Source organism: Mustela nigripes, chromosome 18, assembly GCF_022355385.1.
Source record: "Mustela nigripes isolate SB6536 chromosome 18, MUSNIG.SB6536, whole genome shotgun sequence".
NCBI lineage: Eukaryota > Metazoa > Chordata > Mammalia > Carnivora > Mustelidae > Mustela > Mustela nigripes.
This window is the reverse complement of record NC_081574.1, coordinates 34,525,590-34,550,481: the sequence shown is the minus strand read 5'-3', so window position 1 is coordinate 34,550,481 and position 24,892 is coordinate 34,525,590. Positions and strand designations below refer to the sequence as shown.

General features: G+C 36.3%; 1 protein-coding gene across 1 annotated transcript in view; it reads right to left on the bottom strand.

Annotated features, from left to right (window-relative positions):
- The window catches only part of ADAM9 (ADAM metallopeptidase domain 9), a 148,159-nt gene that overhangs the window by 82,859 nt on the left and 40,408 nt on the right, over positions 1-24,892 (bottom strand). Inside the window, exons 10-11 of the mRNA XM_059384151.1 lie at positions 21,909-21,990; positions 21,309-21,442 (exon numbers count right to left, since the gene is read on the bottom strand). Coding sequence (XP_059240134.1) covers positions 21,309-21,442; positions 21,909-21,990 — 216 coding nt within the window. The remainder of the gene's footprint in view (positions 1-21,308; positions 21,443-21,908; positions 21,991-24,892) is intronic.

Here is a 24,892-nt window from a genome sequence, read left to right as displayed (position 1 = left end):
TTCTGAAACAGCCTCCTGAAGAGCAGTAGCCAGAAGTTCCCCTCCCTGAGGACGAGAGGGCGAGGTGATGCCATATTCTTCCCCCTTCACTCTTCCTCCTCCTGCCCACCAAAATGGTTGAACTTCATACAGAAACATAGTAAGTAGCTCCAGTGAAGGCTGGAGTCCCCTACTAAATGTCACACCCCTGTGCTTGGCAGGGGCATCATCGTAAGGGCAAGTTCACATGTGAACAAGCCCAGTAGGCCTCTCAATCAGAAGACCAAGAGAGGTACCCCCCAAGTACCAAGTATACTGATTAAAGAATGTTCCAAAACTCAGCTTCTAGTGGAAATAGGAATAGGCTTCTTTTTTTTTCCCTTAGTTTTTAATTTTTTCAAATTTTTCTGTCTTTTTATTATTTTATCTTCTATATATTTTTTCTTTTTTTCTCTTTTTTTTGGGGGGGGGATCAGGGTTATAACTTTTTGCTCATTTGTTGGTTTGTGTGTTTCTTTCTCTTGTTTTTTGGATGAGTTTTTTTTCTTTTCTTCTTTCCTTACTCTTTTAACTTCCTTCTTTCTTCTTTTTTGGAATCAGACTCATAGTTATTTTGTTTATTTCTTCATCTGCATTTTTGTTCCTTTTGTTTTTCTCTCATCTTGGATCAGGCTTTTTCTTTTTTCTTTCTCCTTTCTTTTCTTTTCCAGGTTTATCTTAACAAACAAATCAAACAACACCTACTTAAAGGTCCAACCACTCTCTACTACAAGCAAGGAGGAACTCTGGAGAGGACAGACCAATGGGCAAGAACAGCCAAATGTAACAGCAGAGTATACATAGTACACACTAGAAATGCTTACTGAAGATTTTTGTTGTTATTGTTGTTCTTATTGTGAGGTTTTTTTTTCTTTTTCTTTCTTTTTTTCTTTAATGAACAAAATGTTGAGACACAGAAAGTTACCCCAAAAGAAAGAACAGGAGGTAGTATTCACAGCCAGGGAGTTAATCAATATGGATATAAGTAAGATATCTGCACTAGAATTTAAAACGAAGATTATAAAGATACTATCTGGGCTTGAAAAAAGCATGGAAGACACTAGAGAATCCCTTACTATAGAGATAAGACAACTAAAATTTAGTCAGGCCAAAATTAGCAGTACTATAACCCAGATGCAGTCCCAAGTGGAGACCATAAAAACAAATGAATGGAACAGAAGAGCAAATCAGTAATACAAAAGTTAAAATTGTGGAAAATAATGAAGCTGAAAAGAAGAGGGAAAGAAAACTATTAGATCACAAACATGGACTTAGGGAACTGAGCAATTCCATAAAGTGAAATAATATCCATATTATAGGAGTCCCAGAAGAGGAGCAATGAGAAAGGGGCAGAAGGTTTATTTGAATAAATTATACCTGAGAACTTCCCTAATCTGGGGAAGGAAACCAGGCATTCAAGTCCAAAAGGCACAGAGAACTACCTGCAAAATCAATAAAAATAGGTCAACACCTCAACATACTGAAACTTGCAAATTACAAAGACAAGAGAAAACCTTGAAAGCAGCTCGGGAGAAGAGGTCCTTAAACTACAAAAGTAGACACATAAGGCTCACAGCAGACCTGTCCACAGAGACCTGGCAGGCCAGAAAGGACTAGAATGATATATTCAATGTACTAACTGTGAGAAATATGCAACCAAGAATACTTTATCCAGCAAGATTATCATTCAGAACAGAGAGAGAGATAGTTTCCAGGATAAACAAAAACTAAAGGAATTCATAAACACTAAACCAGCCCTGCAAGGAAAAATTAAAGGGGGCCTTTTCAGTGGAGAGAGAGCCCAAAAGTAACAAGGACTAGAACGAACAGAGACATTCTATAGGAACACTGACCTTACATGTAATTCAAGATATGAATTTAGTGCTAAATTCATATTATTCATAACTTTCAATAATTATTCTGAATACAAATGAACTAAATACTCCAAAGAAAAGATTCAGCCTATCAGAATAGATAAAAAAACAAACAAACAAAAACCCACAAAAAAATAAGACCTATCTACAAGCTGCTTACTAAAGACTCATTTTCGACCCAAAGATACCCCCAGACTGCAAGTGGCAGGGTACCATTTATCATACTAAACGACAACAAAAGAAAACTGGAATAGCCATCCTTATAATCAGACAAACTTTAAACCAAAGACTGTAACAAGAGATGAAGAAGGAACTATATATAATAAAAGGGTCTATCCAACAAGATCTAACCATTGTAAATATTTATTCCCCTCACTTGAGAGCAGCCAACTACATAAATCAATTAATAACAAACTTAAAGAAACTCATTGATAATAATACAATATGACTGGGGGACTTTAATATGCTACTCACAGCAATGGAAAGATCATCTAATTAAAAAATCAACAATAGGATGGGGCGCCTGGGTGGCTCAGTGGGTTAAGCCGCTGCCTTCGGCTCAGGTCACGATCTCAGGGTCCTGGGATCGAGTCCCGCATCAGGCTCTCTGCTCAGCAGGGAGCCTGCTTCCCTCTCTCTCTCTGCCTGCCTCTCTGTCTACCTGTGACCTCTCTCTGTCAAATAAATAAATAAAATCTTAAAAAAAAAAATCAACAATAGGAAACAAGGGCTTTAAAGGACTCAACTGAACCAGATGGACTTCACAGATATATTCAGAGCATTTCATCCTAAAGCAGCAGAATACATATTCTTTCTGAGTGCACATGGAACATTCTCCAGAACAGATCACATACTGAGTCACAAATCAGGCCTCAACACTTTCAAAAGGATTGAGATCATACCATGCATATTTTCAGACCACAAAGATATAAAACTTAAAGTCAACCACGAGAAAAAATTTGGAAGGACCACAAATACATGGAGGTTAAAGAACAACAGGTTAACCAAGAAATTAAAGAAGAATTTTAAAAATTCATGGAAGTAAATGAAATTTGAAAATGAAAACACAACAGTTCAAAACCTTTGAAATGCAACAAAGATGGTTCTATGAGGGATATATAGCAATACAAGGCTTCCTCAAGAAGAAAGGTCTTAAATACAAAAACTAACCTTATACCTAAAGGAGCTGGAAAAAGAACAACAAATAAAGCCTAAATCCAGCAGAAAATGGGAAATTAAGATTAGAACAGAATCAGTGACACAGAAATTAAAAAAAAAAAAGAAAGAAAGAAAGAAAGAAACACAGAACAGAGCTAAGAAACTAGGAGCTGGTTCTTTGAAAGAATTAACAAGATTGATAAGCCCCTACCCAGACTTATCAAAAAGAGAAAGGACTCAAATAAATAAAATAATGAATGAAAGAGGAGAGATCACAACCAATACCACAGAAATAAAAATAAGTGTAACAGAATATTATGAGCAATTATATGCCAAAAAATTAGGCAATCTGAAAAAAATGGATGCATTCCCAGAAACATAGAAATTACCAAAACTAAAAATAGGAAGAAATAGAAAACCTGAACAGACCCATAACCAGCAAAGATATTGAATATCAAAAATCTCCCAAAACAAGAGTCCAGGGCCCACTGGCTTCCCAGCAGAATTCTGTCAAACATTTAAAGAAGAATTAATACCTATTCTTCTGAAACTGTTCCAAAAATAGAAATGGAAAGAAAACGTTCAAACTCATCCTATGAGGCCAGCATTACCTTGATCTCAAAACCAAACAAACCATATTAAAAAAGACTTAGACTAAAAGTCTCTGATGAGCAAGGATGTAAAAATTCTCACCAAGATATCAACTAATAGGGGCCATGAGTGGCTCAGTGGGTTAAAGCCTCTGCCTTCGGCTCAGGTCATGATTCCAGGGTCCTGGAATCAAGCCCCACATTGGGCTCTCTGCTCCGCAGGGAGCCTGCTTCCTCTCTCTCTCTCTGGCTGCCTCTCTGCCTACTTGTGATCTCTGTCTGTCAAATAAATAAATAAAATCTTAAAAAAAAAATAAAAAGATATCAACCAATAACAGTACATCAAAAGGATTTTCACCACAACCCATTGGGATTTATTCCTGGGCAGCAAGGGTGGTTCAACATCCACAAATCAATCAATGTGATATACCACATTAATAAAAGGACAAGGACTATATTCCTCTCAATAGATCCAGAAAAAGCATTTCACAAAATACAGCATCCTTTCTTGAAAAAACCCTCAATAAAGTAGGAATAGAAGGAACAGACCTCAAAATCATAAAAGTCATATATGAAAGACACAGCTAGTATCATCCTTAATGGGGAAAAACAGAGCATTTCCCTGAAAGTGAGGAAAACCACAGGCATGTCCATTCTCACCACTGTTGTTCAATATTGTACTAGAAGTCCTAGCCTCAGCAATCAGACAACAAAAAGAAATAAAAGCATCCAAATCAGCAAAGAAGTCAAACTTTCACTCTAAGCGGACAACATGATACTCTATGTAGAAACCCAAGATTTCACCAAAAAACTGCTGGAACTGATACAGGAATTTAGCCAAGTGGCAGAATATAAAACCACTGCACAGAAGTATCTTCCGTTTCTATACACCAATAATGAAGCAGCAGAAAGAGAAATCAAGAAATCGATCCCATTTACAATTGCACCAAAAACCATATGATACCTAGGAATAGACCTAACCAAAGAGGTAAAAAGATGTTCTCTGAAAACTACAGATCACTTTGAAAGAAACTGAGGAAGACAAAAAGAAATGGAAAAATATCCCATACTCATGGATTGGGAGAACCAATATTGTGAAAACGTCTATGCTACCCAAAGCAATCTACACATCCAATGCAATCCCTGTCAAAATGCCATCAGCTTTTTTCACAGAGCTGGAACAGACAATTCTAAGATTTGTATGGAACCATAAAGGACCCTGAATAGTCAAAGTAATGTTGAAAAAGAAAACCAAAACCAGAGGCATCACAATTCTGGACATCAAGCAATACTGCAAAGCTGTCATCATCAAGACGGTATGGTACTGGCACAAAAAACAGACACAGAGATCAACGGAACAGAAATGAACCCACAACTCTATGGTCAACTAATCTTTGACATAGCAGGAAAGAACACCCAATGGAAAAAAAGTTTCTTCAACAAATGGTGTTGGGAAAACTAGACAGCAACATGCAGAAGAATAAAACCAGACCACTTTCTTACACTATACACAAAAAGAAATTCAAAATGGATGAAAGACCTTAATATGAGACAGGAAACCAACAAAATCCTAGGAGAGAATACAGGCAGATAGCTCTGTGATCTGTCACAGCAACTTCTTACTAGATACATCACCACAGGCAAGGGAAACAAAAGCAAAGATAAACTATATGGTCTTTATCAAGATAAACAACTTCTGCACAACAAAGGAAACAGTTAACAAAGCTAAAAGGCAACCTACAGAATGGAAGAAGATATTTACACTGTCTTATCAGATAAAGGGCTAACATCCAAAATCTATAAAGAACTTACAAAATCAACACCCAATAAATAAATAAATAAATAAATAAATAAAATAAGCCAGTCAAGAAACGGGCAGAAGACATGAACAAACATTTCTCCAAAGAAGACATGTAAGTGGCTAAGAGACACATGAAAAAATGCTCAACATCACTCAGCATCAGGGAAATATAAATCAAAACCACAATGATGTACCACCTCACACTAGTCAGAATGTTAAAATTAACAACTCAGGAAACAACAGATGTTGGCAAGGATGTGGAGAATAGGGATGCAAACTACTGTAGCCACTCTAAAAACTAAAAATAGAACTAACCTATGACCTAGCAACTGCACTACTAGGTATTCATTCAAAACATATAAAAAATAGTGATTTGAAGGGACACACACACCCCAATGTTTACAGCAGCAATGCCCCCAATAGCCAAAATGTAAAAAGAGCTCAGATGTCCATCAAATGATGACTGGAAAAAGATGTGGTATGTACATATACACAATGGAATAGTATTCAGCCATCAAAAAGAATGAAATAATGCCATTTGCAACAATGTGGATGGAACTGGAGGATATTAAGTTAAGCGAAATAAGTCAATCAGAGAAAGACTCTAATGTGGAAATTAAGAAACAGAACAGCAGATCATAGGGGATGGGAGGGAAAATAAAATAAGATGAAATCAGACAGGGAAACAAACCATAGGAGATTCTTACGTATAGGAAACAGGCTGTTGGTCGGTAAGGGGAATGGGGTAACTCAGCGATGGTCATTAAGGAGGTCACTTAATGTAATGAGCATTGGGTGTTATATGCAACTGATGAACCACTAAATTCTACCCCTGAAAATAATAATATACTACATGTTAACTAAACTGAAGTTAAATAAAAAATTTTAAAAAAAATAAAGAATGAAAGAGAAATAAAGATATCCTTGTTGCAGGGGGGCAGAGGCTGATCTGATTAAGAGACAAACTACTATCAGACACATACCCAAAGAAATTAAAAAAGGGTTTTTCAAGGTAACTAAAAAATGATAACAAGTGGAAGGTCAGAGATGCAAGAGAACCAGCGAGTAATGAAAGTGATAACTATGTTAACAAAAATGAATTAAACAGTGATAATGCATTCCTGACACATAGTTACATAAGTCAGGAAGTGAATAAATAAAGTTAAACTGCTCTAAAGTCCTTGAATTGTGTAAGGAAGGATATGATTTAATATTAAACATGATAAATCAAGGACATACGTTGTGATTTTTAGAGTAACTCCCCCCCAAAAAATCAAAGATTACATAACTTCCATTCTAACAGAAGTAAAATAATGAATATTGAAAACACATAAATAATCCAAAATAAACAAAATAAATCCAAAATAAACAAAATAAAAGATTTTTTAGAAGAATATTAAAGTGAAGCAAATGAAAAACACATAAGATGGTAGATTTAAACCCAAATACTGCATGTCATTTATTCTAAAACACATTCTTCACATATTTAAAATACTCTGAAACTGAAATTCATATTTAAAATACTCTGAAACTGGGCGCCTGGGTGGCTCAGTGGTTAAGCCACTGCCTTCGGCTCAGGTCATGATCTCAGGGTCCTGGGATCGAGTCCCGCATCGGGCTCTCTGCTCAGCAGGGAGCCTGCTTCCTCCTCTCTCTCTCTGCCTGCCTCTCTGCCTACTTGTGATTTCTCTCTGTCAAATAAATAAATAAAATCTTTAAAAAAAAAAAAATAAAAAAAAAAAATAAATAAAATACTCTGAAACTGAAATTCATCTGACAAAGTACTTACTTAGTAGGCATCATTTTTCTTAGTGGCATATAAATAATAATGTATCTTACAATCAATTGCATCTACAGTTAAATAAATATAGTATATTACTAATTATATTAAACATAAATAAATTAAATGATACAATTAAGAGACAAATACTGTCAAGCTGGATTAAAAAATAAAACCTAAACATGTTGTTTCAAAGCATACATCTAAAACATAAGGATAAAGAAAAGTTCAGAGTGAAAGGATAGGAAAAAATATACTTTCTACATGAAAAAATCTGGGGAAGTAAATTAGTAACAGAAAAACTGACAGTCTAATCAATAAAAAAGGAAATGAAGACACACAGATTGAGAAGAAATAAAACTTTGCAAATGACAGTCATCTATGTATAAAATCCAAAAGAACCAACAAAAAAATTTTCTGAAACTAGTAAGCAATTAAAGCAAACTTATTAAAAAAAATGAAAGGCTGTAGTACAGAAGAGTAATATACAAGTCAGTTGCTTTCTTATATATCAGCAACAAACTAACAAAATTTGAAATTAAAAACGCAATACCATTTACATTAGCAAAACCAAAACCAAACAAAAACACTCAGGTATAAATGTAACAAAATATGTACAAGATCTATAAAGGAAAACAATAAAACTCTGATTAAAAAAAAATCCAAAATGACCTAAATAAATGGAGATATAGTCCATGTTCAAGGACAGGAAAACTCTATAATATTTATAAGGATGCCCATTCTTCCCAACTTGATCTATAGATTCAATGCAACCCCAATTAAGAGCCCAGTTGGTTATTTTTAGGGTATTGACAAAGAGATCTAACATTTATATGGAAAGAAAAAGGACCCATAATAACGATACATATTCTTTCTCTGAAAGAGAACAAAATTTTAAAAGTGACAGAATCTGACTTTAAGATTTACCTTAAAGCTATGGTAAACCAAGATAGCACAGTATTGGCAAAAGAACAGATAAATGGATCAATGGAAGAGAATCAAGTCCAAACATAAACCCAAACAAATACAGCCAACTTATCTTTCACAAAAGACAATTTGATGGAGAAAGGATAGTCTTTAACCCAAAACAGAGTATCCACTGCAGAGAAAAGAGAATTGTCTTACACTTGGTGGAAATGCAAACTGCGGCAGCCACTCTGGAAAACAGTACAGAGGTTCCTCAAAAAATTAAAAATAGAACTATCATAAGATTCAGCAATTGTATTACTTGGGTATTTATCCAAAAATACTGATTTGAAGGGATACATGCACCCCCAATGTTTGTAGCAGCGTACAACAATAACCAAACTGTGGAAAAATCCCTAACGTCCATCACTGGTGAATGGATACAGAAGATGTGGCATACATACAATGGAATATTACTGAGCCATAAAAAGGAATGAAATCATGGTGCCTTAGTGGCTCAATAGTTAAGCATCTGCCTTCAGCTCAGATCATGATTCCAGGGTTCTGAGATCAAGCCCTACATTGGGTTCCCTGCTTAGCAAGAAGCCTGCTTCTCCTTCCCCCACTCCCCCTGCCTGTTTTCCCTCTCTCACTGTCTCTCTCTCCATCAAATAAATATGTAAAATCTTAAAAAAAAAAAAAAAAAAAAAAACTTGCCATTTGCAATGATGTGGATGAAACTACAGGGTATTATACTAAGCAAAGTAAGTCAGTCAGAGAAAGATAAATGTTGTATGATTTCACTCAGATGTGGAATTTAAGAAACAGAACAGATGAACATGGACGGGAAAGAGAGTCAAAACAAAAAACTGACTCTCAACTACAGAGAACAAACTGAGGGTTACTGGAGGAGAGGTTGGCAGGGGATGGGTTAAATGGGTGATGAGTATTAAGGAGGGTACTTGTGATGAGCACTGGGTGTTGTATCTAAGTGATGAATCACTAAATTCTACACTTGGAAATAATATTACCTAGTATGTTAACTAACTTGAATTTAAATAAAAACTTGAAAGAAAATATGAAGAAGAGTATCTGCAAAATCTTTGGCAAACATTATATTTAATGTTAAAGTGCTGAAAGCTTTCAAATATCGCTGTATGATGACAGATGGTAACTATTCTTGTGCTGAGCACATAATAATGTACAGAACTGTTAAACCACTATGTTGTACACCTGAAATTAATATAATATTGCATGTTAATTATTCTTTATTAAAAAAAAAAGACAAAGATGCACATTACCACCACTTCTACTTGAATAGTATACCGGAGGTCCTAGCCAGTATAGTCAGGTAATAAAAATAAATAAATAAAAGTTATAAGGATTGATGAAATAGAAACAAAACTATCATTACTGCCAGATGATGTAATTATATAAGTAAAAATCCAAAAGAATTCACAGGTGTATAGCACTAATATAAAAGTGTAACAGGCTGCTAGATATAAAACAAATATGAGAGAAAGAAATTATTTTTATACAAAAAATTAGAAAATTAATTTTTAAAAGAGAAATCACTTATAATAGCATCCAAAAATATAAAGCATAGGAATAACACTAACAAAAGAAATTTAAATCTCTTTAGAGAAATATAAGAGGAATTAAAGATCCTAGACTTGAAGATTCCTTAATGAAAATATTGTTAATTCCTCACCAAACTAATCTAGAGATTTAATACAATATCAATCAAAACCCCAATAAGACTTTTTTGTGGAATTGGACAATTCTCAAATTTATATGAGAAAGCCACAAATAGCCAAGACATTCAAACAAGTAGGTCAAAGTAGGACAACTTGCTTTATACAACCAATTATAAAGCTGTAAAAATTAGGAAACTACAGTAGTGATGCAAATATAGAATAACAAACAAATGAAATAAAAGAGCTCAGAAACAGACACATATATTTGAGGACACTTGATTTATGACAAAGGTGACACTCCAAAGTAGCAATGAAAAGGGTATCTTTTTAACACATGGCCCCAATTCAACAGAGAACTCCTATGGGGGGGGGGGAACCTGACCTCTACCTGACACAATACACAGACAGTAATTCTAGGTGGATTTTTGGACCTAGATATGAAGAAAGGCTAAAATGGATCAAGAGTCTGGAAGACAACACAGAAGAGTATCTCTGTGACATTAAAGTTCTGGAACATAAATAAGATACAAAACGCAATAGTCATAAAGGAATAGATTGATATACATGACTATATTGAAATTAAGATTTTTCACTAAAAGTCACCAAAAAATTTATAACGACTTCTATTAATCAATAAAGATAGTCAACCCAATAGCAAAACTGGGGAGGGTGAGATGGAACAGTATCTTCGCAAAAAAACAATCCAAATGGCCCATAAACAGATGATTTAATCTCATTAGTAATCAAGGAAATGCAAAGGAAAAGCACAATAATATACCAATGTGTCCAACGCATTAGCTACAGTTTAAAGTGGATAATATCAGTTGTTGGTGAGGTATCCACTTAGCACTCACTGTATCCCACAACACATCTCCTCCAGCCACCTCTGATTCCAGCAGTTATGGTGGACAACTCCCCACGACTCCTGCCTCTAAGCAGCTTTTTTTGAGTTGTAACTTACAAGCACCGCGGCAGTTAAAATCCCAGGGGGCAACCTTCAAACCAAATGAAGATGGAAGCAACAAAAATGGAAATGTAACACAGCTACCTATATCAGGATAGACAAACAGCACAAATACAACGTCAACTAAAAAAAGCCACGCTGATATGAAACATCCTTGTATAATTGTATTTATTTGCTCTATTTAATCTATTCTATGAATGGAGCTCAAAACAGGCAAAAATTAAAGTGTTTAGCAATACATACTTTTTGTGACAAAACTGTCGAGAAAAGCAAGGAAATTACCATAAAAATCAGGATAAGGGTTAACTTCAGGGAAAGGACAAAAGAGACTTCAGAGGATCCTGGTAGTGACCTGACATGGGTGGCTACACAAACGTTCACTTTATAAAAATGTGTTCATTTGTGGGTGCCTGGGCGGCACAGTCAGTAAAGCAGTCAATTTGGTTTCATCTCAGGTCATGATTTCAGGGTTGTGAGATGAAGCCCTGTGTCAGACTCCATGCTCAGCGGGGAGTCTGCTTTAGATTCTCTCTCTTTCTCTCTGTCCCTCTGGCTCATGTTCTCCCTCTCTCAAAGAAATAAATTTTTTAAAAATGTGTTCAGCTATACATTTGTTTAGCTAGATTTTCTGTATGTGCTTCATCTTTCATAATAAAAGTGTTTTTTTTTTTTTTAAAAAAAAATACATCACAAGTTCTCCCAGAGTAAGAAGGCCCTGCAAGACTTATCCTTGGTCCTTCTCTTCCTACAGTCAGGCTCAGTAGAGTCTAGTAAACCAGAAGGGTACTCAATCAGGACTGAGAAATCTTTTAGGAAAAAAGATGAATTTGCTCAGCCTGATAGGGGTTGCTCAAGATCAGAAAGCAGACAGGGGGTTATACCTTTTATAGAAAGAAATCATTAAAAAAAAAAAAAAAAAACACAACAACAACAACAAAAAAAAAAAACAGAATCCAAGATGAAGAACAGAATAAGAGGTAAACTTGGAATGCAGGGCAATCTTTCTCTAAAAAACAAAATAAATAAAATAAAATAAAAAATACACAAGAAGGTGGAAAAAAAATACCACCATTAATAAATGTAGATTTATCACCAGCTGTTGGAGGAAGTCAGTTCATTTCAACTAGGAATAGACTTGAGCAGCCATCTGTCTAATGATGTCCACCAGATCTTAAATAGTTAATCCAACACTGTCTCCATTATGTCCATTCTGCCCTCTGCCTCTCTGCTCAAAGTGGAAGTGAATGCAATGTTGTCTGAGATAGTTTACTTGTTCTCAGAAGAAGCACGATGCCCCTCATTCAGTAGCAAAGGTCTCACTTATAGTCTTTTGGGGCAAGTAGAAAACATTCCATTCTCTAAAATCTTATATTCTGAGATCTAGAAAGCAACGTTCGTTCATTAGAAGTCCTCTGCCATTACAAATGTTGCCTCAAGACATCTCTGTTTGCTACAGACTCAATTTTATCCTAATACCAACATTTTTTTTAAGTAGGCTCCACTCCCAGTGTGGACCCCAACACACATCTTGAACTCATGACCTGGAGATAAAGAGTCAGATGCTTAAACAACTGAGTCACCCAGGCACCCCATCCTAATACTCCTAAAGTGCTTCTACACTGACCCCTGTAAGCAATGACTTCCCAAAATTTCATGCCTTGCACCATCTCACCCAGTCTCAATCTGTCTCTCTAATGTATTATTTTGCCGTAAGACCATGCTAAGCCATGCCCCATTTCAACCCTGCGAGCATAATACATTTCTGCTTCATATACAAAAGGTCAACAGTGAAAACAGCTCGAGGTGAACATCTGTAAGCAGTGGAATATTTATATTTATCCAACACTTACCTACCAGCTACATCTCTGTCATAGAAAATAAGTAAAGTACAGATGGGACTTCCCTTTCTTTTTGCCCTGGTTAATTTTAACTTACTACAGTAAGAAAATTACTATTACAAGCTCAATAAAATGTGTATAAACTCACATAATGACTCACTACACCATCACACAACCTCCCCAAAAGACAAGAGCAACAACAGACAAATATTCTATATATCCTAAAATCTCTATTAGAGGGGCTCCTGGGTGGGTCAATCAGCTGGGCATCTGCCTTTGGCTCAGGTCCTGATCTCAGGGTGCTGGGATCAAGCCCCATGTAGGGCTCCCTGCTCAGCGGGGAGTCTGCTTCTCCCTCTTTCTTTGTCCCTCCTTCAGCTCATGTTCTCTCACTCTCTCTTTCTCAAATAAATAAAATCTTTTTTAAAAATCTCTATTAGAATGCTAAACAAAAGCGTGAACTAATATGACACCAGAAATAATGGGAAAATAAAGTCAATACAATCCACTCAGATCTATCTGAAATATGATCATCCGGTGAAAAGGTTTTAAAAATAAATAACTCCACAATAAAATTAACAATGTATAATACTACAAGCATATATTATCAGTTCTCAAGAGTAAAGTCCAGGGGAACACTGATGAATAGCAATCTCCTAAATGTTCAATGCTATTAATATCTGTAACAGACAGGTATCTACATTTATTTGAAATTAATTCTATTAAAATAATATTGCCTTATTTCCTAACTAAAAATAAATATCTGCTCAGAGCAAAATGATTAAAAAGATAAAGCCAGAAGAAAAATAAATACAAAAGTGACCCAAAAGACTACCACCAAAAATGAGAACCAGCTAAACATTTTGGCATACACCCCTCCAATCTTTCTTCACATGTTCATATTTTTATTTTTTATTTATTTTTTAAAAATATTTTACTTATCTATTTGACAGAGAGGGTCACAGCAGGGGGAGTGGGAGAGGGAGAACAGGCTTCCTGCGAAGCAGGGAGCCTAATGGCAGGGCTCATCCCAGGACCCTGGGATCATGACCTGAGCTGAAGGCAGATACTCAACAACTGAGGCACCCAGGTGCCCCAGATGTTCATAGTTTTTAAAAGGAATAATTCACACCATGATTTCTCACATATTCTTTTCTTTTATTTGAATAAATACATTATATATTGTTAACCAGAATGATTTACAAACCATCTTCTGTAGTACTCTGGAGTTTCCAAGAAGATGCTATACTAATATGGTCATAAAATATAATTTTTCATATTTTTTAAATGGAAGAAGGGGCTTAAAAACATGACTTCTAGTACCATACTGTTACACTAAATAGGTATTTTGTGGTCAGTATAAACTATCTATTTTTTTGGACATGTGTAAGTTGTGCCCATTTTTATTGTTGAACAATGCATATTGCTCACTCTCTGATTATTCCCCTAAAACAAATTTCTAAAAATAAAATTGCTGGCTTAAAAACATATGCTGTAAGGTTTTAAACACAAACAACCAATCTGTTCCACAGAAAACCTGTACTAATTCTCATTATACCAGAAGTATATGAGAGTGGCCTGGTGACCTACATATCCTGGTTTCATAGGTTAAAAACATGCTGTTTTATTGCTTTGATTTACATTTCTTTGTTTAGTGATATGAAGAGAAGTTTTATAAATTTACTAATCTTTTATATTTATTTCTTGTATTATGAGTTACCTGATCATATTCTTTGCTCATCTATAAATTTATGATATTATTATTCAAAAAAAAGGCAAAAACAAAAAACTCTGTCTCAAATGTTTCAAATAGTATTCTTCGCTATTTGAACTGCTAGTATTCACTGTTTGAACTGTTTTTTATATACACAACTCTTCAAATCTATAGACTGCTTTGCACTTTACAGTTTTGGGGTTGTGGGGGCAGTGGAAAGACCCATGCTTCGAAAAACCTTTCTCCATCCAAGATTATATCTATTAAGCATATTTTCTTCTATTTCATTATATTTTTGGAATTTATTTTAAAGTATGACATATGGTAATTTCTTTTCAAATTCTTAACAAATTATCTCAGCCTCATTTAATGAAAAAACCCTACCTTTAAAAAAAACGTCACTTTTATTATTTCTGAGGTTTCTACCATAAGACTGTGAATATGTTTCTTATGCATTTAAGTTAATATTATACAGTTCCCAAACATAATAGTTCATACCGAGAGCCTTCTTTAAGGGTCTTCTCTTTCAGTATTTTCTTCACTACTATTGCAAAATTACTCTTCCAAATTGACTTTAAACTTATTTTTGTCAATGAATAAAATATATACATATCTGGAACATGATTAGACTTATACTAAATTTGTAAGTTAATTTGGTAAAGACAGATATATTTCTAATATTCAGTCTCTCCATAAAAGAACACTGCCTTTATTCAAATTACATATTCTGACTTTCAATAAACTTCTCTGTGTTCTTTAAACAAGTGCTGCATATTTCCTATTAAGTTGATCCCAAGGTACTCAGAATTTTTGGCAAATATAGTTTTTTTCTCACATTTTTTCAAAATAGTTAAAACTGGTCTATTGAAAATCTACTTATTTTATAACTGTATTTCTAACGCTAGTTGATTCCCTTGCTTTTCAAAAGTAGACAATCATAGTAACATCATTTCCCCCTCTTTTCAAATATTTACTCCTAAATCTTTTTCTTATTCATTGCACTAGCTAGAAAACCCAAGCCAAAATAAACTAATAGTACTGATAGTATCATGTACGCCCAATATTTTATGGTTTCCCCTCCAATCTTATACCCATCATTCTCCACCATGTTCTTTGCATAGAAGGCTGACCTATACGGACTGCACCTTTCATGCAGACGAGCAAGAAACACGGCCAATAAGAGACACTGGCCAAGATAAGTTGGTAGGAGAATAACTGATTATTCCTCTGGGTCCCACTCTTAACATGTCACCTGATGATGGCCGTTTCCCTCTACTTCAACTTCTAAATGGTCAGTCTCTCTCACAGCCATAGCTATTTCTTTCCACAATCCCGGAACAGTTATCTATCTTTACATCTTCTACATCCCCACTGGGTGACATACTTAAGCCAGTCCCCAAAACTTCTTGCCTATTCTCATGGGGAAAATGGTAGAACACCTTATATTCGAGATCATCTTGTATTCATGTTGAAGTTTTAATATGCAGTATGTTTTAAATGTAATAGTCATGATACCATTTTATTCAAAATATTTCATAATTACTTTGGCCTTTAGGTCTCTGATAGAAGGTTTTCTTAGGAAAATGTTTTTAAACTACCAACTCATTTAGGGTTTTTGTTATTAATATCTAGTTTTCCACATTGTGGCCAAAGAATGAGACCTGTTCTGTTTCTGCTTCTTTTCTAAATTATTTAAGTCTTTTGGCAAAATATAGGGTCAATTTTATGGAGATTCCAGAATACCTGAAATGAAGATATATGTTCTGTTTGTACACAGAGTTACATTATTATCTATTAAATCAACCATTCTAGGGGTACCTGGGTGGCTCAGTTAGTTAACCGTCTGCCTTCGGCTCAGGTCACAATATCAGGGTCATGGAATCGAGCCCCACATCAGGCTCTCTGCTCAGCAAGGAGCCTGCTTTTCTCTCTCTCTCTCTCTGCCTGCTGCTCTGCCTACTTGTGATCTCTCTCTCTCTCGGTCAAATAAATAAATAAAATCTTTTAAAAAAATAAATAAATGAACCACACTGATATTTATTTAAATCTCTATAATCTTATGTGCTTTGTTAATATAATCTGGTAATGATTAAGATGTTTTAAAATTTCCTCTTAGATAAGTGCTCATCTTCCCTTGACATGCTTTTCACATTACATATTTTAATAACATAATATCGATAATAATGATAAATGTTCATTAATGATCATACATCTTACAAATGGAAAGTGATCATTTTTGCCTTATTTGGAGTCTCTTTGTCTCAGGTATGTTTCCTAGATGAAACATTTATTTACAGTGGTGTGAGACCTAGACTGAGAAGCATATATTTGTCAAACTGTTTAATTTGGCCTTAAATTATTATATCTTATACTTTGCATTTTGTAACACCTTAACAAATGTTCTTTTGTGCTTTGTAATTCTATGTTGCATAATTTCTCTAAAAAATTTTTTGTCCTGGGGAGGCTGCCTGGCTCACTCAGTAGAGCATGTGACACTTAATCTTTTTTTTTTTTTTAATTTTTTATTTTTGATAAACATATATTTTTATCCCCAGGGGTACAGGTCTGTGAATCAACAGGTTTACACACTTCACAGCACTCACCAAATCACATACCCTCCCCAATGTCCATAATCCCACCCCCTTCTCCCAAACCCCCTCCCCCCGGCAACCCTCAGTTTGTTTTGTGAGATTAAGAGTCACTTATGGTTTGTCTCCCTCCCATGTGACACTTAATCTAAGAGTAATGAGTTCAAGCCCCAAGTTAGGTGTGGAGCCTACTTTAGGAAAAAAAAAAAAAAAAAAGCCCTTGTGAATTAGAAATGGCATCCTGTTTTCAATTCTACCTTGAGGTCATTATTTTGACAATTTAAAATTCAGTAAGACATCTATTTCTCCAGTTTTCTATGATTTTATACCTCCCCAATTAAGTTGTTTTATTTTTTTTAATACTATATATTTTCTTTCATGTTTCATTTGTTCTCATTTCCCCTCCACTAAATCCAATGGTCCAAAAACCATACTTTCCACTGTGTTCTCAACATCTATTCCATCTTTCTTTTAATCTCTGTCCTTTCCCCTGTAATCTGGGAAAGTTTATCCAGACTGACTTGGAACAGGCATTAAAAAGAATTATCCAACCAAGGCCAAAATGAGTTCCCATGCTAGGACTGAGATAAATTTAGACCTCCTGGCCCCACTGTTCAAGAGGGAATCCCAAACACTTCACACACACACACCCCTCCCATTCCATTTCCTAACACACGCAGCTGCAGCAAGACTCCCTCCCTGCCTTGAGTCTCCTGGGACAAATTTCCTTCTGTCCTATAACCCTGGTTACATTTATCACCGTAAGAAGCTGTAGCTCTCCATGTAGGCCCTTATCTCCCTCCTGTTCCCTTACTAGGCACCTAGAATTCACAGTCCAGCATCAGCAAAAACTCTTGATATCCTCAACCTCTTCTCTGAAAGTAACTTCCACTGTCAAGCTCTACTTGAAATTCTTTTACTCCCGGATTTCACAACTTCCACTAGAACCTTCTCAAGGAGCAGCAGCTTTTTCCCTCATACAATACACATATCAATAATAATGATATAACCCTCATACAACTAGAGATAGAGTCAGTGTTCTTCCTCCAGATTGCTGCTTCTAGGCCATTCTTCCTCGATCCTTTCTAAAACCTTCCAGCTCTGAATCTCATAAAATTAAACTACGCACTATTTAATTACTCACGTAACAACCTGAGATGCTCCTTCTCATGTCCTTCTCACCAACACTGTCACTCTAACACTACTCTTGTCTTAATTTTTGCTGATTTCAATATACAGGTAAATAACCCTACTAAGCCCTTGCTCTCTCCAAAGCCTGAACTCCTCTCCTCCAATGATCTAATCCTCTGCCATTCAACCACTCATTGCCATGCTTTTAATGGACATTTTAACATTACTATAGTTTATAATCTCAACTTTACCCTTCTTACTCTCCCCAGGTACATCTTTATACTCCAATATAACTTGAATCCCACTGGGACACTCAGTGTTTTCCCTTTTCACCTCCTTTATCCCCTTGCTATCCTCCCTTTCCTAGGCCTTATCCAGCTTCAATGTCATGGTCCATCACGATAATTACTCCTTTGCAAACAGATCTGACTTCTTTGCACCCCTCTTCCTTCATTGTATTTGGCCTAAATAAAACCCGGTTAACATCAGCTCTCGTATGCTACCTATGCTATTGAATGCGGCTGCACAAAAACACACAACCACAAACTAATCTCCAATTATTAATTAGAGACTTAAAATTCATGACTGTGAATCTCATGTGGCTCTTTAGAATGGCCCAGGAAACACACTCTACTCCATTTACCCTCCCATTCTTCCACCCAACTATTTCATACCCTCTCTTATCTCCTGAAATCCCCACCAACCTTTCCCCCCACCAACCTTTCGGCTGACGAACACACTTCCTACTTCACTGGCAAAACGGAACCACAGACTCCCCACCACTACATCTATCCATCTACCAGCAGCTACCTCCATTTATTCTTATTACTACAGATAGCCTGAGCTCCATTTGAACAAACCCCTCCACTTGTGCCCCAGATCTCATGTCCTCTCACCCACTCAAGGTCACCTACAGCAATGTTTCCCTTTTTGTTCTAGATCACCAATTTTACCCCCTACAAAATTATTCCTCTTAGCATACCTGCTGTAATTTCTTCCATCTTGGAAAAAAGTCTACCCTAACCATACTTCTTCCTTCATACCTGGCTCTTCCCGCAGATAGCCACACAGCTTCCTACTCATCTCCTTCAAATATTTCGTCTATTATCATCTCAAAGGAGCTTACCCTGACTGTACTAATTTTAAAACTGCAACCTGACCTCTACCATCACCACCACCACCTTCTGGCCCTCCCAATACTTTAAATGCTTTAAAATGTACTTCCAATACTTTAAAATGTAAACTGCATTAAGGGCACATCTTTATCTAATTCACTGAAATACTGCAAGTGCTTAAAACAAAGTCTAGCACTGAGTCAGCATTCAATAAATACTCGATAAGGGGCACCTACATGGCGTAGTTGGTTAAGTATCTGACTCTTGGTTTCAGCTCAGGTCATGATCTCAGAGTCTTGAGATCGAGAGCCCTGAGTCAGGTTCTGTGCTCAGCCCAGAGTCTACTGAAGATTCTCCCACCATCTCCCTCTGCCCCTGCACCCAACTTGCTCGCACATATGCGCTGGATCTCTCTCAAATACAAAATTTTTATTTTTTTTTATTTATTTATTTTTTAAAGATTTTATTTATTTATTTGACAGAGAGAAATTACAAGTACATTGAGAGGCAGGCAGAGAGAGAGAGAAGGAAGCAGGCTCCCTGCTGAGCAGAGAGCCCGATGCGGGACTCGATCCCAGGACCCTGAGATCATGACCTGAGCCAAAGGCAGCGGCTTAACCCACTGAGCCACCCAGGCGCCCCAACAAAATTTTTTTTAAATAAGATTTTTAAAATTAATAAATAAACAAATAATAAGTGAATGAATAAAGTATGGGTCCATTCTTCATTGCTTCTTACAGCACTTCAGATTCCACTGTAGCACTGTTTCTTTCCTAACTCTGCATGCCACCACTTTTATCTCAGTCTCCTGTCTTATCAAGGTTGATTATGCATTTCTTGTTCCCTGAATTCCTGTCTCTCTCCACTACACTCCCAGCCAAAGCAAATACTAAATGTACTTCCCTGCCCTGCAGGAAATCTTACAAACATATGACTTTTCTTGTAAATATAATTACTTTTTCATTAAGTATAGTTATTTTCATGAACATGTTCTAATTCTTCCACAACAATTTTTCAGCCTAGTATTTGCTCAAAAACAGGTAAATCCTGTAGCAAATTCTGCTTGAGAGCTTTCCTTTACACCACGATTTAATTAGAACTGTACTTTCAGATCTGAAGATAAAGAACTGGCTAACAGCAGTTTTTATTATTCTTTCCGTGCCCCAGAAACTTGAGGGAGGTAGGAAAGGAAATGAATACTTGGGGTTGCAGATATTCCCCACATGAAATCTTCATCTGTGGAAAAGATGAACATCTTCCTCATCTAATTTTTTCTCTAGCTCAGCTTCTACTCACATATGCATTGTGTATGTCTAGCTCTCCACTTAACACTACCACCTACTAAATTAGGAAGGAACCGTGTTCCCTTATGATAAATCTGCACCAAAAAGAAGCCCAACAACTCAAGGGTGGTGTTCACCTGTAGACCCTGCTTGTAATTCCTTTTGAACCCTGGCAAAGAAGGGGTTCTAAGATCACAGGCTCTGGACCCAGACTTCTTGACTTCAAATCCCGGCTTCACCACTTCCTTTGATGTGTAACCTCACTTTCTTTATCCTTAACTGGAGATACCCACATCTCATTAGGTTGGCTGAGCACTAAAGATTAATTCAAGTGCTTAGAACAGTGCCTATTACAAAATAACATTCACTAAATGTTAACTCTTCTTTCTCCTCCCCTTTGTCTTGCCTCTCACCTTTATTTATAAAAGTAGAGATGTTAGTAAGACTATGTCAAGATTTCTTCCCTTTACAGTGACAATGAAGCACTTTTCTCAAAAAGTGATTTATGAATAAATGCCTCCTATAGTCTTTCAATCTAATCTAACCTACACTACATCTAACAAAACTCTTTCCTAATTCCTAATTCAGATGTAAATTTTTCCATGTTCTTATAGTTCTGGTGGGTCATTCTACACAACAGTGTAGCTACACACCTGTGCCTACACAAATGTTTCTGTCTTAAAGGTCTCTGGAATCATTTACTTAATTAAAAAACAGACTCCTCATTGGTGTGTCACGTGATTAATTTCAGAAGAGCCAGGAATAATTTTTCAACATAGACATGAGAACATCACAGAGTTTAAGAAACACCCATCTATATCATGTTAAGAAGAAATAATTCAGTTACTCACGATGCTCCTGAATTCATGATGCAGCTCTTTGCACCACAAAAACAATCTCTGCCATCATCATGATTCATTCCAAGGTTATGACCCAACTCATGAGCAACAATGGATGCAAACGTCTCCACTGTAATTTGCCCAAACTGCCCAAACACAGGAAAGTATTAATTAGGTTTCTGAACAAAAAGGATATGCTTATTATTTTTTCCACAAAAGGAAATTAATCACTACAATGGTGACCGTCTTTACGATAAATCAAGCATCCAACATCAGTCTTCACACATTTCACTAGGAAACTGATACGGCATGGACATAGAGCCTTTAAGCAACAGACCAATTATGTTAGCACTAATAAGTTATTTGGGGAAAACAGATTCATGGTTCTAATTTAATTTTCTTAAAGAGGGTTTCAAATTCCTTGTCCATAAAAAGTGAGGAGTTAATGAACACATCATATTAGAAAACTAATCCAATCTCTAAAGAAAAAACACATCTATCACTTCTACCCAAAATATTGTTTTAAGGACTAGAGATGGAAATATGCGGTCAAATGCTTGACACTGTCCTAACGCAAACATCCAAAGTTAAATTTCAAGAACAAAAACGTACCACATTAATCCCGCCTGCATGGCTCCTTGAACATACTGTTCCCACAAATGCCATTCCTGCAGTCCCACCAAAACCTTTCTTCCTAAATGAAAATAAAAAGTCAAAGTTAGAAAATGTACTTGCGGGGGTGAAAGGAACATACTGATCTTACTTCACGGGGCTGGTAGAACCTACAGAAACTGGGAGAAGAATGGCAAAGATAATTGACATTTTAAATCAGAACACAATTAAGTCTTACTTCTTTTTTGTTCTCAGAGAACGAGATTAATATCAGCTATTAATTAATATCATTAATTAATATTAATAAATTAATATTGATTTCTCAAATGAAGATATGTTTTAGACGCCAAGCTTTTTTCCTACCCTCTAGACAAAAAATCATCCTAAAATGCATTATATTTCTTTATTCAAAACCTCTAATGAAGAGAGACAGTTATCACTCAATGAACAGAACGCACCCAGGAGGCTGCAGAGCAGGGAGCACAGGGAACGTAAGAACCACAATGGCCTCCATATGGGTCGCAGGTAATCATCACCTACACACTTGTATCTCAAGACCTATTTCTCTACCTCGAACTCCTTTGCCCAGTAAATTCTCCTAGCTCATTCCCTCAGCCCCTTTCAAGTCTTTACTCACAAGTCTTCTCTTTTAGCCTTCCCTCTCCACACCAACCCTACTCCTCCAATACTTTTTTTCTTGGCAAGTGCTCCACTATTTATTGAGTAGAAAAGGATAATAATAACAACACACTGTATTTAAAATATTCTATAAGCCTTCACAAGCGCTTTACAAAATAATCTCATTTCAACCTGAAATCCTACTAGATAAAAATTATTGGGCCCACTGAACAGATTAAGAAACTGAGACTCTGGGAAGTTTTATCTTCAGCTGTTAGGTCACCAAGCTGTGGTCTGACATAATGCTATCTGATTCCACACTTACTATCCTCAATAACTATACCATCCTGGCCCTTTCTCCCCTATAGCCAGGTAAGCACATTCTAATCAGGGAGAAATGCAAGTAAAGAAATTTGTCTTCATGTCATGAGGAGCTGAGCCTACAGTACAAAAAACTGTGGCTACTAAGATTCTTCAAACATTTCCTGGACTCTGAGTCAGAATATGAGCACTGGTTGTAACCTTAACCTCCCTGGGAGACATGCAGCTACAGGAAAATGAGGTACTTATTCCTTCACATGATGATAGAAAATTAGAACCCAAGACACTGTGTTGTGTATCTAGTTCCATTATCACAAACATAGATGACAGAGGCCACACAACATGCCCAAATTCAAGCTGTTTCGTTTTGTAGCAGTCTCCACTAGCATGCCAAGGCAGGCAGCTCCTTCAGATGGGAAAGGCAGATGCCCACCCTTGACCTTCACTGGCTAAACCAAAGGCAAGGAGATGGAGAATTCAGCCTTATGCATCATCTCAGGCAGTGCTTTTCAAACTATCTAGAGGGAAGGGCCAGTAATTTTTTCTTTAATTTCCAATTCATCACAGACCAATATCTCTTCATTTTCCCATTTTTTTAATTGAAATCACTGATATATTAATTTCAGGTGTATAATACAATAATTGGATAATTACATAAATTATGAAATGCTCACCACCATAATATAGTTACACTCTTCCTATACTTTTACTTCTACCCCCCCCGCTCTATTTTTCCTCATCACTTATTAGTATTTAATATATTATATACATTTATGGCTAATCTCCTCTATCACAATATGGACTCCGTGATGGCAAGAATTTTCATCTGGACAAACACAGTTCAACAGTATGAGTTCCCTTACAGAAAATTCTAGAAAATGGAAATTAACCCACATTAACAGAAAAAAGATTAATGGTTGCTTGGGGAAGGAATTTTTTTGGTGGTTTTTTTTTTGGAGGGAAGAGACGATTGGATTACAATGGGGCCTGGAGGGAATGGACAAGTTTGTTATCTTGATCATGGTGATAATTTCATGGCTATATGTCAAAACGCACCTAAATGTACACTTTAAATATGTGCAGCTTAATCTTCATCTGTTAAACCTCAATAAACCTGCTTAAAAGTTTAAAACATTTTAAAAATACACAATGTTTGTCTTCTTTATTCATTGCTATCCCTAGTACCTAGGGTATACACCTAATAAATATTTTTTAAATGAATGAGTAAATCTTTCTCTGAGGTATCTGACCAACAAAGAGAAGAGGACCAGAGATACTGCCATAAGGGAACTGCTAAGGAAACACGCCAGATCACCCTCTACTTAATACCATAGTCTCCAGGCCCTACACATGTACTCAATGCTTCCAAAAGGCTCTTTAGCACCCATTCTTTTTTTTTTAAAAAAAGATTTTATTAATTTATTTGACAGACAGAGACCATAAGTAGGCAGAGAGGCAGGCAAAGAGAGAGAGGAAGGGAAGCAGACTCCCTGCTGAGCAGAGAGCCCGATGCGGAGCTTGATCCCAGGACCCTGGGATCATGACCTGAGCCGAAGGCAGAGGCTTTAACCCCCTGAGCCAGCCAGGTGCCCCTTTAGCACCCCATTCTTAACGAAAAACACAGGCAGGGATCATTAGACAGACATTTGGGAAATGCCTCCACATGACAGATGGATACCAGACAGAAAAGACAAGACAGCTTGGTAGGTTTGTTTGAGCAAGGCATGAGAAATGTGCTCGGTGCCTGTCCCTTCTGGCCCCCTGTAAACTAGAAGGCAGGAGGATACTTATAGGAGCAATTTTACTAAAAATTAGTAAAAAGGTCAGGACCAAGCCTTTGTGATTATAGGGCTATAAAAATCCACTTTGGCATTTTCACTGCCTTGCTTTAACTAACTCACATAATGAAAGAAAACAGAATAAAATCAAGAGTGTGGGAAACGGGCAGCACTCCCTATACTAGCGGATGAAAGATTACTACAAACTCTGCTGTCAAAGAGTTTAGAAAGCAAGGGGGTCAACACTCAACGACAAAGACCCTTTGC